The sequence below is a fragment of the Micropterus dolomieu genome, linkage group LG22 (assembly GCF_021292245.1).
Source record: "Micropterus dolomieu isolate WLL.071019.BEF.003 ecotype Adirondacks linkage group LG22, ASM2129224v1, whole genome shotgun sequence".
NCBI lineage: Eukaryota > Metazoa > Chordata > Actinopteri > Centrarchiformes > Centrarchidae > Micropterus > Micropterus dolomieu.
In genome coordinates this window covers 29,611,689-29,627,026 of record NC_060171.1, presented here as the reverse complement: position 1 = coordinate 29,627,026, position 15,338 = coordinate 29,611,689, and the positions used below count along the sequence as shown (strand labels likewise).

Here is a 15,338-nt window from a genome sequence, read left to right as displayed (position 1 = left end):
AACAACCACCACGCACAGACGTATGCAAGACATGGGTTTCAGCTGTCGCATTCCTTGTGTCAAGCCACTCTTGAACAAGACACAGCGTCAGAAGCGTCTCGCCTGGGCTAAAGACAAAAAGGACTGGACTGTTGCTGAGTGGTCCAAAGTTATGTTCTCTGATGAAAGTAAATTTTGCATTTCCTTTGGAAATCAAGGTCCCAGAGTCTGGAGGAAGAGAGGAGAGGCACAGAATCCACGTTGCTTGAAGTCCAGTGTAAAGTTTCCACAGTCAGTGATGGTTTGGGCTGCCATGTCATCTGCTGGTGTTGGTCCACTGTGTTTTCTGAGGTCCAAGGTCAACGCAGCCGTCTACCAGGAAGTTTTAGAGCACTTCATGTTTCCTGCTGCTGACCAACTTTATGGAGATGCAGATTTCATTTTCCAACAGGACTTGGCACCTGCACACCGTGCCAAAGCTACCAGTACCTGGTTTAAGGACCATGGTATCCCTGTTCTTAATTGGTCAGCAAACTCGCCTGACCTTAACCCTATAGAAAATCTATGGGGTATTGTGAAGAGGAAGATGCGATACGCCAGACCCAACAATGCAGAAGAGCTGAAGGCCACTATCAGAGCAACCTGGGCTCACATAACACCTGAGCAGTGCCACAGACACACGCTGCATTGCTGCAGTAATTCAGGCAAAAGGGGTCCCAACTAAGTATTGAGTGCTGTACATGCTCATACTTTTCAGTTGGCCAACATTCCTAAAAATCCTTTTTTTGTATTGGTCTTAAGTAATATTCTAATTTTCGGAGATACTGAATTTGAGATTTTCATTAGTTGTCAGTTTTAATCATCACAATTAAATGAAATAAACATTTGAAATATATCAGTCTGTGTGGAATGAATATAGTATCCAAGTTTCACTTTTTGAATGGAATTACTCACTTTCACAAGCCTACTCATGGACCACCATAGACTGTATGGACCACACATTCCTCTCTTTGGTACATAGCCCTGTAATACATAGTTATATGGTTATTGTAGGTGGTATAATGGGATGCTTTTTTAAATGCAAGTCATGTGAGGGTTCTTTACAGTATTTATCTCTACATTAAGTAATTAACTATTAGGGTCAGATCATAAGGTTGAAATTATCACAGCATAATTACAAATCTGGATTACCAACTGGGCAAAGTAATTACAAAGTTAGGCAGGGTTTTATAACGGAACGCAAGCTGTAGGTGTCTTAATTCAGTAAAACAAACGTAAATAGGCCTACACAAAAAAAGTAAGTGAAATTAGCTGTTGTCCATTGTTATACTTTACATCAGACAAAACACATATCTAAAACAAACGACACAACATCTCCTTTTGTCATATTTTTCTTTTAAGATATCATATAAGCCCTACAAACAAAACAAATGTCGAAAAGTGTTCGCACATAAAGACTACGATCCCCATAATCCACCGGGCCGGTTACGGCTTTGAGTGCGTGCCTTCGTAACGGAGCAGACACTGCACTGTGCGATCGCGCAGCCGGCCTCGGCGTTGGATAGAGGTAAGTTTTTATTACTTATTTTAAGGAAACCCTCTTATGGAATAGTGAATGGAAAAATGTGCGAAAGCAAAACGCACTGTTTTGGTGTGGCATTTGCAAGTATAAGGTAATATAAGTAGTTAAATTGGCTGCTCCTGCCCGGTTTAGGGCTAACGTTGGGCACGCCTATGTGCTCCGGGGTTCCAGACCTGTCTGCGCGGGCCCGGAGGAGGCATCAATAACGTTACTTGGTGGAGACTGGGTATTTTTAGCAACCGGTGAAAAGGCCAACACCAGCCAGCCAGCCAGTTAGCTAATGCCTGGAAATATAATTCATCTGACGTGTAACATTAACTGGCGGTGAAGCATGCTAGGTAAATGAACTGTCTCTGCCAACACGGGCAGAATCAACGTTAGCAAACAAGACCGCTCACAAGCTAGTAGCAGCTAGTTAGCTCACGTTAACTAACGTTAGCCATAACTTAACATGAGTTTTTCCATTTATTAGCATTACCAAATGAGCGTATTTTGCTCTCCCTCTAGCCTTGTTACTAAGTATTTGCGCGGGCCTAGAACTATCTATGTCCGGTCGGTATTTAACGTTATGGTATGTCCTTTGGACTCCACTGCTAATTTTCAGAGCTCTTAGATTGTTCCAGTAACAACTGTCTATCGCTATGTGGGAGCACATGACTTGGGCTGTCAGTGTCACCCAAGCGGACAGACCAATACGGCGCGTTCAGCAAAACCATTTTAGTTAAAGTACTTTTAATGTTGCTGTTTTTTCTCACTGGGCAGGATTCATACACTTTTAGTGCACTGAAAGTCTTGCTGTGCTTTGTTTATGTTTTTTTGTTTCGTTTTGTAAATTGTTTTCTTCGTTACATTTTCACCTGAAGTAAATAAACTATTGATACGTTTTTGTTTCAAGCAGAGATAAATCTATGTGATCCGGGTAGTGTATATTTTGCCCTCTTTTGTTTAACTTAGGTCTCTTACATCATGAAGATATAGACTGGATTTAGATATTGCACTGATCTCAATATTGCTACATGTGAATATACACTGGGCTGCCATCATTGTTCAGTTTGTTGTTGAACTGTTTTACAAAGGTGTTTCTCATTTTAAATAAACTCTTACTGATATAAATGTGGGTTGACAAAATATTAGACCCTTGACGGATGGTCCCCTATGTGTTCAGGTGGGGTGAGATCTGGTGACTGAAGGCCATAGCATATGATTCACATCATTTTCATAATCCTTTAGCCAACCGACCTGACTCAATCTCCTTCTGTCTCTCCATCCTACCAGTGTGTGTTGCAGGGTGAGTCAGGATGGTGGACCAGCCTCTGTGGGAGCAGATAGGATCCAGCTTCGTGCAGCACTACTACCAGATGTTTGACTCTGACAGAGCACAACTCGGATCCATATATGTGAGTATGACAGAACCGTGTTTGTGTTCACTTCTGAGATGTCTCAACATAGGGTTAGGCTACATTTGTGAATTTACTTTTTTTTTATGAATGCAGCTCAAATCTAACAAAGAACATTGGTACCTGCTACACTAGCTGTGCACCTGTTATTGAACATATGTGTTTTATGTGCTCACTTTAGGGACACACATTTTAAGCAGTTTCCTTGATAAATAGTAGATTCATCATTAACAGTTTAACAAACTACTTGACTTGTGGATTAAATAAAACAGAATAATGTTGTCATTAAAAATTGCTGCGTGTGCATGCTGCCGCTCTGTCTGTCTGTATTCAACAAATGGTAAATAAAGGGCTGTAGCAAACAGGAAGTGCTTGTTTCGCACTGGGTTTTGTGTTAGATAGTGCGAGGCAATTTCTCTGTCATACATGTGAGTAAACTTAATTGGCTAAACTGAATGTTTTCTCACTGTTTTTCAGACAAAACAAGCAATCTTGGGCTCTGAGAATTGTAATTTGCATTTCTCACTGTTTTTTTTGGCATTTTATAGACAAAATAATTAAACAGCAGATTTATGTAAATGAAAATAATAGTTAGTTGCAGCCCTAAAGATATTACTATAGACCAAAGCATGCCGTGTATATAGGGATGATTAAGAATATGAAAAAAGTATATATATTTATATATTTTAAAATGGGTCTCCCGATTGAATGAAAGAATTAATAGCCTACTGCCTTAAAAACAGTAAGATTGTGCAGGAGCATTATCAACTGGTACAAGCTATGTAAGAAAAAAAATACAGGTGCAACTGTAATGTGTAGGTATATGTTAGTACTTCATGAGTTTTAGAGAAATATATATATTTTGCCTTTACTTGTGTGCAAGTAGGTTGCCATACACCAACAAATGAGATTTTCTGTATTTTATTTCTGGTGTATGCAACAATGTATGTATTGAGGTTAGGGTTTAGCGATATGTTAAAATTTTCCAACCAGCCACCATCAGCCCACCAACCTGTGATTGCCAATATATTCATGCAGGTTTGTGTGCGCGCTGCGGTGCTGGCCTCTTGGTGCTGCTGGGTTAGCCCATTGAACAAGAGTCTGTGTAGAGAGTCTGTATTAGTCCAATTGCCCAACCTAGCTGCAGATTATTTATGACTTGTATGAGTCAGACATTTCCAATAACTCCAGAGCGTTTGTAAAAATGTATTGAAAAAAGATAAATTTAATCCTTTCCAAAATTCACAACTTGTTTTTATCTAACAAAATATCCTGCTTCAATCTATATTTGTTAGCATTTAGCCTTTAAAAAACAACAATGCTCTCTGCTCTCCCAATTGCCTCACACAAAGGGAGGCACTTGTATTAACGGGGCAGTGTAGGAGCAATCTAACGGCACCATAACTGACCACTTATATTCATTAAAGAATTTAAGTCATTTAATCTGATAGATCACTGAGGATTTTGTTGTAAGGTGATGACATCATATATATCAGAAAGCTTCTAAGGGGAAAGCAGCTCAACTTTTATGCATTTTTTTTTTTTGTTTGTTTTTTACCATCATATACTGTAAACCCCAGTTAAATGTCAGGAAGGGATGAAAAAAAACAGATACGACCCAAACCTTATCTACATTGTATCTAAGAAAAAATGGGAGCAACAAGGAAGCAAAGCTAGTATTATTTTTGACAGACCTTTCATCTGCAAATAGCATCCTCTGCAACTCCTCCCTTTTCCCCCAACCCCTCTCTCTATCTCTCTCTCTTTTTCCGTCTTGCTCCACACAGATCGATGCATCATGCCTTACATGGGAGGGACAGCAGTTCCAGGGAAAAAGAGCAATTGTTGAGAAACTCGCTGTGAGTGCCCCTAGTAACTTAATGCTATATACAGACTAGGTGATGTGTAACAAGTGGTGGGTGGGCCACGTGCACACAAGAACACTAGGTTACTCTGAGAAATCGGGTTATGTAGGGAATTGAACAACTCGTTTACATGCACTGTTGTAACCTGGTTACTGTAAAATCTGTATGTGCGTGCAGCGGTCAAGTAATTGGATTTCTCCCCACCCTTTTTGGAACCATATTACAGGTGTATTGGGGATACTATGTGTGCGCATTTGAAATGACAGTACAGTGAGAAGACTCAACTGTTCTGCTGTTAGAAACTAACTTACTTGGACTTTTTAGTATCCTCAATTTTAGTGATGTTTTACTATTAGATCTTACCATTATTGTTTCTCTAGTTTTAATGAAAAAATTCAAGATAAATGAGAGGAATGTTAAGCAAATGTTTTGATTTTGTATATTCCTTCAGTGGCTGATATACCTGTGCTAATCGTCCTCTTGTGTATTTGTCCTCTGTGTGTGTGTGCCAGAGTCTCCCCTTCACAAAAATAGCGCATAGTATAACGGCGCAGGATCACCAGCCAACTCCAGACTGCTGCATCTTAAGTATGGTTGTAGGACAGCTAAAAGTAAGTAGCACTGTTGTTAACACTTTATTTTAGAGCGTGTCATCAGCCAACTCATAACACATGGAATCCTAAAGTAAATAGGGTTATTCATGTGTTGTTGTTTTATATTGAATCACCAATTAAAGTTCTTTTATTTAAAAGTAGAATTAATGACCAACATATTGTATACCATCATGAAACATTTTGTGTATGTTTATATAACGGAGAAAAAGTATTCTGGATACATCCCCTTGCTCGGTTGCTTCACATGAACAGAAAAGCACCATTAGCACCTTTTTAATGTAGTGTCCATATACATGTCCATATACACACAAGTGGTGAATTTATTATTTTAGGTTATTATATTAATTTATTAATTGGTGTGGTGGCCATCTTGGTAATGCCTCCAGGCGGTTATTTTGGACTAACAACATCAGTCCCCTATCTGAATAAATGTATAGCCCCCAGTTGGGGCTGTGCTGGCCTCGGCTCTCTGAGCAGAGGTTCCTCTGGCTGCGTGAGTATGTCAAATGACACCCTGTTATCTAGTCCAACATTGTGCAGAACCCCACAGGGCAAAATTATGTCACACGGCGTCTCCCTCGTGCTGTGTGTACGTCCACGCCAAGGCCTGCATGGAGGGATCCATGTTGGCCCAAAAATGACGTCAAAACCCCGTCGCACATGAGAGATGTAACCGTATTGCTTAGATTATAAGCTCTCTGCAAATCTATAAAAACTATCAGCGCAATCAGAGACGCTGCGTTGGTGTTTGGCAGGTGAACATTGTAGGTGGACTAATTAAACAGTGACGTTCCAAGTCAGACAAACACACTGAGCCATGAAACCTTTTGTTGGCACAGCTACCAGAATTACGGTGTTTCTGCCGTTGTTCTACGTCATTAAACCACGGTTATGCTGTGCGATCATGCGCAGTAGACGCTGGTGCCAACAGGAAGTTACCCTGTAGTAGTATTTTATTGGTCCAAAACAGGCTTCACTGCTCACCATTCAAATCAGCGGGGTGGCTTCGTCCAGTAATATACTGTCTATGGTCCACGCTGACTAAACCTTGCATACATGCGGTGTGAGTTGATCGTTGTCTTCGCTTACATTCAGATTAATGAATGCCGATTGTTGTGTTGAAATGATCGAATGCCCAGTTTTCTGTTTTGTTCTGTACTTTCGTGTGATAAATGAGGGCCATTGTAATTTGGTGAGTAATACTGAATGTGAGCGGAAGCTTTGTTTACATAAAAAACGTGCAGGGCAGCTTGTAAGCTAAACTAATTAGTCGTAGCCTTGATTGGAGCTGGAGCTAGTTGGGTAGGTAAACTAATTTCTTCAAAAACCTCCACCCTACCTTGAAAGTAGACTTTCAGTTTCGGGATTATAGCATCAAACTCCTGTGTGACATTATTGGCATTATTTTCTCACACTTGACTCAGAAGGAATTACATAACTGTTTTCAGTGGCTGAATGGTACATAACTAGCATACTGACTTTGACAAGTACAACTAGTAAATTAAAACACTATACTTGTGACTGTATTCTGAACACCTGTTATTTCTGTGTGTGTGTTTGCAGGCAGATGACGACCCCATCATGGGTTTCCATCAGAGTTTCATCCTGAAGAACATTAACGATGCATGGGTGTGCACCAATGACATGTTCAGGCTGGCCATTCACAACTTTGGCTAACCCCCCTCCCCACTCTGGTGGGCAGGGGCGGTCATAGTGAAGGGCACTGTGTGATGAAGTATGGAGGGAGGAGTTGAGGATGGAGAAAAGAGAGAACACTCATCCCTCCCTCCTGCTGTCTCATTTACGCCTGTTTGACAAACAGGAAAAACACCGGATTCTAGATGTCAATCACTGAACTTCATCCAGGTGGGTTTTCAGACCAACCCAGCCAGTAGAAGTGCGACGTGTTTCTTTGCTGAGAGCCGTCCGACCAATCAGATGCCCCTGTCTGCCACTCTGCTGATCTGCATGACGCTGGGAGCCCCCATTACACTCAAGCCACCAGAAAGACAAACAGCTGACCGACGCCATTAACTCATACTCTGCTCTCCACACTTTACTTAACTCTAACCCATTCTCCTCTACTGTTGACTCCACTGCTGTCAACTCTGTTCTGTTAGCACTGTTGACGGGTTTGTAGATCCATGTTCAGGTTCAGTCGGCTTCTTCAGTTCCGACGTCATGTGTTGTAAGTTGTTTTTAGAGGCCACTTGTGTGTTGCCTTAGTGTGTTTAAAGGAGTTTTATCTTCCTTTGTACAATTGTCTACTTTGCCATGATTCACTCTCTCATGCCAGGTTTTGCTCTTGCAAGCCAAAGAATCATGGGAGGACATAGTGTCACCTTGCTGTGTGATTGGCTCTGATCCTGCATTTTTTCTCTCTCTCCCTTATCTATCCATCTGTCTCTCGCTCTTTCTTTCTCTCTCTCTCACACTCACACACACACACACACACACACACACATGTCTGGCAGTTACCATGGACTACAGCCACAATAGACAATAAAACCTGGACTTTTTCTTAATGGTGTGGCCTTGTCTCTCCATATGATTCCCTACAGCTGAATGTCTTCCATTTATTGTTACACTTTAAGTCTTCATGCAAGTGTTGTCTTAAAGAGGATCTTATTTTTGCTTTCTGCAAATGTTTAAGTTTGGGTGACCTTATTACAGAAGAAAATGAAATGAATAAGAAAAAAATGCCAAATAAATGCACTTGTCAGCAAGTCCGTAGTGGGACTGATACACAATGCTTAATAAGGTCAGTATTTGCCAGATGTGACCAATCCACATTAAATACTGTTTGTCAGTTTAATACAATTTTGTCTTTCCACTACAGTGGCCATGTTTATAAGTCATACAGTCTATGGTCATGACAGGCTGCTGATTACGGTCACAGCAATCCCTAGCCTTGCATAAAAATGAGGCAAATGAGTTCCACCCTGTGAGATATACAAGTTTTAAATGTGGGGAAAAGAGAGTACCGATATTGGATCCAGGGGTTCAGTAATGGCCAATATGAATCCAGGTATTTGGAAAGAAAAAATGGGATCGCTTAATACCTGGTCAGCCATAGGTGTGACCAAATATTCTGAAAGATTACCACTGTTTATCCTTTATAGCTGATAGTATTTTTGTGTGGTAGGTTGCTGAGTGTTGCATAAGTTCTAGTTGTACTACAAAAGTACTGCTAGAGACTACGTGACCCAAGTCAAAGCAGAAATGTTCAACTTGCTTGCATCAGTTACATTTGCATAGTGCAAGAGCATTAGTGAGTGGAGGACACCAGACTGCTGCAGGTCTGCAAGTACGAGCCAGTCGCCTGCCATGCTCATGAGTCAGAACCTTTATATAGTCAGGAGTGTGCCCTCTGAATAAATAATAGGTTTTCAGTGTTTAATAATCATTTCTAAGTTGGTTAACTAAAATAACAATAAATTAATTAATAGAACGTGGCTTGAACTTATGCCTTTAAAAACAGGTAAAGATAAACAAAAACAACTGGGTTTCTGTTGTCCCAGGAATATGTAATGGTTTTCATGACTTAAACTTTCCATAAGTGCTCCTGTCATGTCAAAACTTTCCGTTTGTACACAAGAATATCAAGCACTTGTTGGAAAAGTGAGGGAGCACAAATCTTGGATAAAATATGTAACTTTACCTATTGAGGTACATGACAACAGTTAGTTGAATAAGAATTCAGTTTATTGCATTATGCACATGACATTTTGTTCTGAGCTACCGCCTTGGTGCCTTTAAGGAATGGGACACTAAGGGTTTGGTCTGACTTGGTTCAAGGGGTTTTGAAAGTCTGGGAATGTGGGACTCCCCTTTGACAAAGCTTGGAAAGTGGCTTACATTCATTGAGCCTCCCCTGAAAGAGTTTGGAGCCTCACACTTTGAGACCCTCTGGCCTAAGGGATTTTGTCAAATACAAAATAGAGAAATGAGTCTGTCCGATAGAATTTTTGTGGGTGCCAGAACCCATCGGGGGGGGGGTAGGCTATGAAGCTGCAGGTAAAATTACAGAGGTGCAACGGGTAAATGGGTAATACAAAAAAGGATGAACACAATGTGGACTGTGGAGGGCGACATTATGCCTTGTAGTGTGTGAACCTCATCAGAAGTTGAGGTAGGAACCAACGACTTGACATAGAGACGAGTCGGAGCCAAAGGCGCGTACATAACGGAAGTTTAGACGGTTGCTCTGGGTGAACACTGACAGCATCGCATCGAACAAGAAATCATTCTCTCCCCCTAAATTAACCCAGTCTCCCCTTTCCCTCACACATGGCGTCCAATTCTAATATTGATATTGAGGGTGCGACCCAGCATCTCCGGGACATACTCAAGCTCGACCGTCCCGGGAACAGCACCGGTAAGTTGGACCGGGAATGAAAAGCGGCTGCGGTAGGCCGCAGAAGCTAAAGGGACGCTAGCTAGCTTACCTAGCTAACGAGTTAGTTTAGCGCGCTGCTTTACTGGAGTAAAGTTAGCTCAGCTGCAGTTTCACTATCTGTTAACTAAAGGCAGCCCATCGCACTGAAGCAGAATTTAGATGTCAATTGATATACACATGTATTTTATGACATTATTTCCGTGGGGCAACGAATTTGTTGAGCTTCGTCGTAATGTAAGAGCACTAACGTTCACTTGACTGCGTCGGAAAGGTCTCTATTTTGTCGTCCCCGGTGTTAGCTAGCTACGTTACGAACCAACGTTAGCTTCTGTCCCAATCTATTTTCTGGTGTAGAAAAGCTGGGCCTTTTGCTCCCAATGGACGAACAAGAAGAAAAAATGTTATTAGAAATGAACTCATTTGTGGCTTCTAATAAATACATTTAAGTGTCAAATCGTTTAACCAGAATCATTTTACTGCTATCAAGAATTAGCTTCAACGTCCATAACTGCGTAGAACAGGTCTGTGTTCTTGGCTAATTTGGTTAACGTTACAGGTATGTTTGTGGTACATTCAACACAGTAATATACTCGGTAATTTAAAAACACACCTGTGTGAATCAAGTGTTGTGACGAAGACACCGCCGTACTCAGGGAAGTTGGAGAAAAGAAAATACAGGTGACCTAAATTACAGTGGTAGAGGAAGTAACGTTACTCAAATAATTTACTTTAGTAAAAGTAGAAATACAATCTAAAAATACTCCATTAATTACAAATAAAGGACTTGAAATAAAAATGTTATTAAAGTAAATGTACAGAAGCATTAGGCTATCAGATTAAATCAGATCTGTTTTTAATCACTAAATACATATAAAAATATTTTAATGTTGTAGTTCATAATTATGGAGCCAATTTAAGAAGGTCGACAAAGTATACCATGAAAAGTAGGACAGTACTGCATGATATCATATTTTTTTATGGAAAAGTAAAGTGTCAATTAAATGAAGTGGAGTAAAAAGTACAATATTTGCCTCTGAAATGTAGTGGAGTAGAAGTATAAATTAGCATTTAACAGAAATACTCAAGTAAAGTACAAGTATGTCAAAATTGTACTTAAATAAATGGACTTAGTTACCTTCCACTACTGCTAAAGTGTTTAAAAATATCCTCCCGATTGGCTGGGTTTGGCTCCAGCCCCCCTGTACGCAGGATAAGCGGTTGACGATGGATGGGCAATCCGATATTCCCGTTATTCTTTTTCCCCCTTCTTTATAGAAACACGTACCATAAAGAATATCCCCTAACATTTGTTGTGTTTAGTGCTGGGCAACGTTTAAAAAATTTAATCGCGATTAATCACATGATTTTCTGTGCTTAATCGCGGTTAATTGCATAGTTATGAGCAAAATGAAATAATGAATTCTAAAGTAGTGTATTGCTAACTTTTAATTTAAATGTACTGCTATATGCACAAAAGTGCAATAACATGTTGTTTGCAAACACTTTAAACAACTAAGTTGCTTTTTACCAGCAGTATTCCCTTTACACAGTAGCAATAAAATATTCTCTACTTAAACATTAATGTAATCAAATAAAATATAAAACCAAAGCTATTTACCACTAACAGGGCATTACTTTTTATCTATCTTGTTAAAACAAATCAGAATCCAGAGCCACGATCATGACATCATAACAGGTACCTTCTGAGAAACAGGTTAACATATATAAATCTGTTTTCTTGTGTTTTTTCTGAGCAGGTATCAGTAGAAACATTTTACTTTTATCAGGGAGCAGCAGAAACAGTCTATGTTCAGTAGCAAGTGTCCCTGTTAGAGCCAGCTGAAGTGGTCGAGCACAAGGCGTAGCCTCAAGCGGGCACGTTCCCGTCAAACTGTCGTGGTTGTGCTTGCCTGATGCACACGCCCGCACGCTGCTGAAGTTGAATTGTCTCTAAGTTTTTGTGCGCAACACGCAGCACAAATCATTGGAAGAGAGACTGATCCTCTCTGTTCGTGAGTTTTACTAATCACCATGCAGTGTGTAGCTATCCACTTCGCTATAGCATTTGATCGCTTGTCTTGCTTTTGTTTATCTACTTCTCCCACACACTGCATCCAGCGTAGTCTGCCGAAGCCTCACTCAACTGCTTGTTTGGGTGGGTGATTTGCAGGCTGATCAACATCCCGCCCCTCCTGTGACCCATGGTTTGACTGTATGTGTATTCAGAGCCAGTGAGCAACAGACTTTCTAAATAATACTAGTGATAAAAACTGCGTTAACATGCTCTAAAATAATTGTCGGCGTTAATTAATTAATGCGATAATAACGCATTAACTTGCCCAGCCCTAGTGTAGATATAAGACCTCACCAAGATAACATGAAGTAATACAGTTTAAAAAAAACTTTTTTAGTGTTGTAAATAGGGCTGCACGATTTGGAGAAAAAGTCACATTGTGATTATTGTGGACAATATTGCGATTTGCGAGTCGATTATAATGGAACAGATGGTACTATGAGTCTACTTGCTTGATTGTCAAGGAAAATGCATAAAAAACTGACATTTTGAAATGTGTTTTCTCAACTTGAACAAAGTTAAGCAATAAAAAATATTTATAACAATAATTTTAGTAAAACTTATGTAAAACCAAACAAGGGGTGCGTGCCGCTCTAGGAGGTGGCTAAAAGGAGCAAATATTGGCACACTGGCATCCTGGATCTAATTATTAATGCAAAGTATTAACTTGTCCATAATCATATTATTCAACATGTAATGATTTGCTACAGCACATCAAACTTTTTCTAATGTCTCTTGACATCGGCTTTATGAAAAGTTGAAAAACAAAAGGCAGCAATACAGTTAATGTTAACTGGCCAGTGATCCAAAGCCAAACCTTCTATATCTTCAGCTGGCATCTCTTTGTCTCTGTCACAGAGCGACTGGCCCACCGGCATTTCTGTCGGGTTACAGTAAGTTGTTGTCTTTAACGTTACTTGATCACTTCCCATAAATTACTTTTTGTAGTTATCTGTTTTAGGGGCGCATGCGAGAGCCCCGTGTGGGCAGAGACTGCAGTGCAAACAGAGAAGACTGTACACACATTGTACAGCACATTTTTTCTGCTTAAATCGCACACTTTTTGCTGTTATGTAATCTTGCGATTAGATTAATCGTACAGCTCTAGTTATAAATAATACTTAGAACACAAGTACAGCTGATTGCTGTGTTTTGTAATGGAGTTCCAACCGTGTTACCAACAGGGGAGTTGCAGAGTGCTCACTGCTGGACAAACTATGCGACGATAACACTCATAATATGATCGAAGGATTCGTCTCTGTTTGTTGTCATTTGTCATTCATCGGCTGTTATAAACACAGATACCGATCTGGAATTAGCTCATGTCAGCCAGTAATATTTTCTTTCTCTTCCTTCTCTTTGTAATCCGCACTGTCAAATCACACCAAAGAAGCTCTGAACAGTCTCTGATCACATGTAAGCATGTTGTGCGACTGTAATAATCATCTGTGCAAAACACAGTGCGCTGTATATATTTATATGGATTAAACAAAAGTTTGATGCAAATAATATGGATCAGTGTAATCTTTGAGTAATCGAGTCACTCGAATTGTTTAGTACCTAGAGCAAAGATTTGATTACCTTTTCCAGTGTTTCCCTTAGGACAAAGTTATAGCAGCAGTGGTGCACCCTGAATAAATAAAGGGGAAACACTGCTCTCCCTGCAATATTAATATCATCCAAATTGTGCTTAACAAATATAGAAAAACTTAGAAATTCTGATGTACATATAACTACAGTCAAAGTGCGAATTTTGAAACACCAGAAGTCTTGTTTCTCGTACACGTACGTTGGTTACACAGTTTTGTACAGGCCTGAGAGAGCTGTCAAAATAATACATAAAAAAAACTAAAACAACTTGTACCTCTTTGTAGGCTTTGATTTTCCCTGCTCACTTTGAATTTGCATATTTTTACAGTGTATCCCAACATAACCCCTCATTTAATGTCTTTCCTCAGATGCACAATCAAGTGACGGTCTGAGAATGCCGTCTTTCAATGGAGAGCTGAATGGGTTATTGGGAGCAGCTGGCCTTTTAGGAAGCAGCGATCGCTCAGCCATGTCAGAATCTACCAGACCCATCTCCACAGACATCAGCAGCGCTCAGGAGACTCAGATAATGTGCGTGGATTTTTAGTCACTTGCACAATTTTGCTATTAGACTAAGTTTGTCACATGAAGCATAAGCACACAGAGATGCCTTTCTTCTATTTGTATTGAACTTGAATGTATGTGCTGCAATTTCAGCTGCCTTTCTGGTGACGATGGCTCCACCTCTATCCCCATCACCTCAAACAGTGTGGAGATTGTGGCAAGTCAAGATTCTAGTATCAATAGCAAGGCTCGTGGCAGCAACAAGGTAAGAAGCCAAATCATCAGCAACGAAATTGCACTTTCCTTTCTTAGTATAAATCAGCAAGACAGAACCCCAAATTGTTAAACAGTTAAGCTGGTTGTGATGACTTGAGTTAAAAGCTTGCTTTTGTACAAGTGACGCTCTATAAAAATTCAGATCCCCGATTCCCTATAAAGGAACACATGATTTTTAAAAGATCTGTTACCACAGAAGTACAGGGTTTTTCCCTGGCTCAGAATGAAGTGGAATTGGTTAAATCCTAAACACGTGCTTTTTAAAAGCAAATTATTTTAAGAGACAGTTATCACGTGAAAACATTTTATAAAAAAAAAAAAAAAAGGTGACCTGTTCAAGAATCTCATACAACATAAAATAACAAATTAAATACAACATAAAATTATGTTGATTTGCAGTTAAACAGCTTCACATATGATTCATCAGTCAACCATAGGCAAGACTTGACAATTCTCATTCGGCTATTTAATTCTTAGCCGGGGACAACCCTAAAATGTAGATCTCCTTTTAAGCATTTAAAGATTGATTTAAAAAAATAAATATTTTTAAGTCACACTTTTTTATTTTTATTTTTTTTTTACAAAACAGCTATTAATTTTTTACTACTTATTAACTTACTTCCTAATTTAAATGACTAATATCATGTTCTGAAAATCTCTTTGTGAACTTTTGTATTTGATAAAGTGGGGAAAGTTGATTAAAACAGTTTTATTTCCTTACATTTCACTGCTGTAAACGCACGCTGGCTTTGTAGTCAGTATACAGGACGGCGTTCAGTCACACATGTAGAGCAGCGTTTACAAACCGTGACTGCCAATTGCAACGGCATTTTTAAATGCCTTCTAGCGATATTGAACTATACTAAAACATCGAAGACAGAAGGGAAAAGCAGTTTTCTTTTCCTTAGGAATTTTTTTTTTGCTGCGTGGAAAAGACATGACCAGTGGATACACTGTGGTGCCTGTTCACCTCTTGTTAGAAAATAGTGTTTAAAATGAAGACACTCAAAGTTTTGTCAAGAGCTGGAGGCGGGACAAAATTGGTGGTCACTTTGAAT

At 39.7% G+C, this 15,338-nt stretch overlaps 2 protein-coding genes across 4 annotated transcripts in view; both read left to right on the top strand.

Annotated features, from left to right (window-relative positions):
- Positions 1 to 1,406: 1,406 nt before the first annotated feature.
- On the top strand, positions 1,407 to 7,962 carry nutf2 (nuclear transport factor 2). 2 transcript variants are annotated; one of them, XM_046036595.1, is made up of 5 exons: positions 1,407 to 1,546; positions 2,837 to 2,958; positions 4,746 to 4,817; positions 5,336 to 5,434; positions 7,001 to 7,962. In XM_046036595.1, exons 2-5 carry the CDS (start codon positions 2,860 to 2,862, stop codon positions 7,112 to 7,114), a joined length of 384 nt encoding a protein of 127 aa, XP_045892551.1. In that variant the 5' UTR covers positions 1,407 to 1,546; positions 2,837 to 2,859; the 3' UTR covers positions 7,115 to 7,962. The 2 variants fall into 2 exon arrangements, with proteins under 2 accessions (XP_045892551.1, XP_045892552.1); XM_046036596.1 differs by lacking the exon at positions 1,407 to 1,546 and adding an exon at positions 1,739 to 1,899.
- A 1,583-nt stretch (positions 7,963 to 9,545) lies between these two features.
- Positions 9,546 to 15,338, top strand: part of edc4 (enhancer of mRNA decapping 4) — a 33,139-nt gene continuing 27,346 nt past the window's right edge. For both annotated transcript variants that reach the window (XM_046036527.1, XM_046036526.1), the window contains exons 1-3: positions 9,546 to 9,815; positions 13,869 to 14,031; positions 14,158 to 14,269. In XM_046036527.1, coding sequence (XP_045892483.1) covers positions 9,728 to 9,815; positions 13,869 to 14,031; positions 14,158 to 14,269 — 363 coding nt within the window. In that variant the 5' untranslated portion in view covers positions 9,546 to 9,727. The remainder of the gene's footprint in view (positions 9,816 to 13,868; positions 14,032 to 14,157; positions 14,270 to 15,338) is intronic.

Excerpts from the sequence above, each read along its gene's own strand:
- nutf2 (XM_046036595.1), top strand. The coding sequence starts at position 2,860 with ATGGTGGACCAGCCTCTGTGGGAGCAGATAGGATCCAGCTTCGTGCAG. Across the intron at positions 4,818-5,335 it reads CAATTGTTGAGAAACTCGCT|AGTCTCCCCTTCACAAAAAT; the intron begins GTGAGTGCCCCT and ends TGTGTGTGCCAG. Across the intron at positions 5,435-7,000 it reads TGGTTGTAGGACAGCTAAAA|GCAGATGACGACCCCATCAT; the intron begins GTAAGTAGCACT and ends GTGTGTTTGCAG.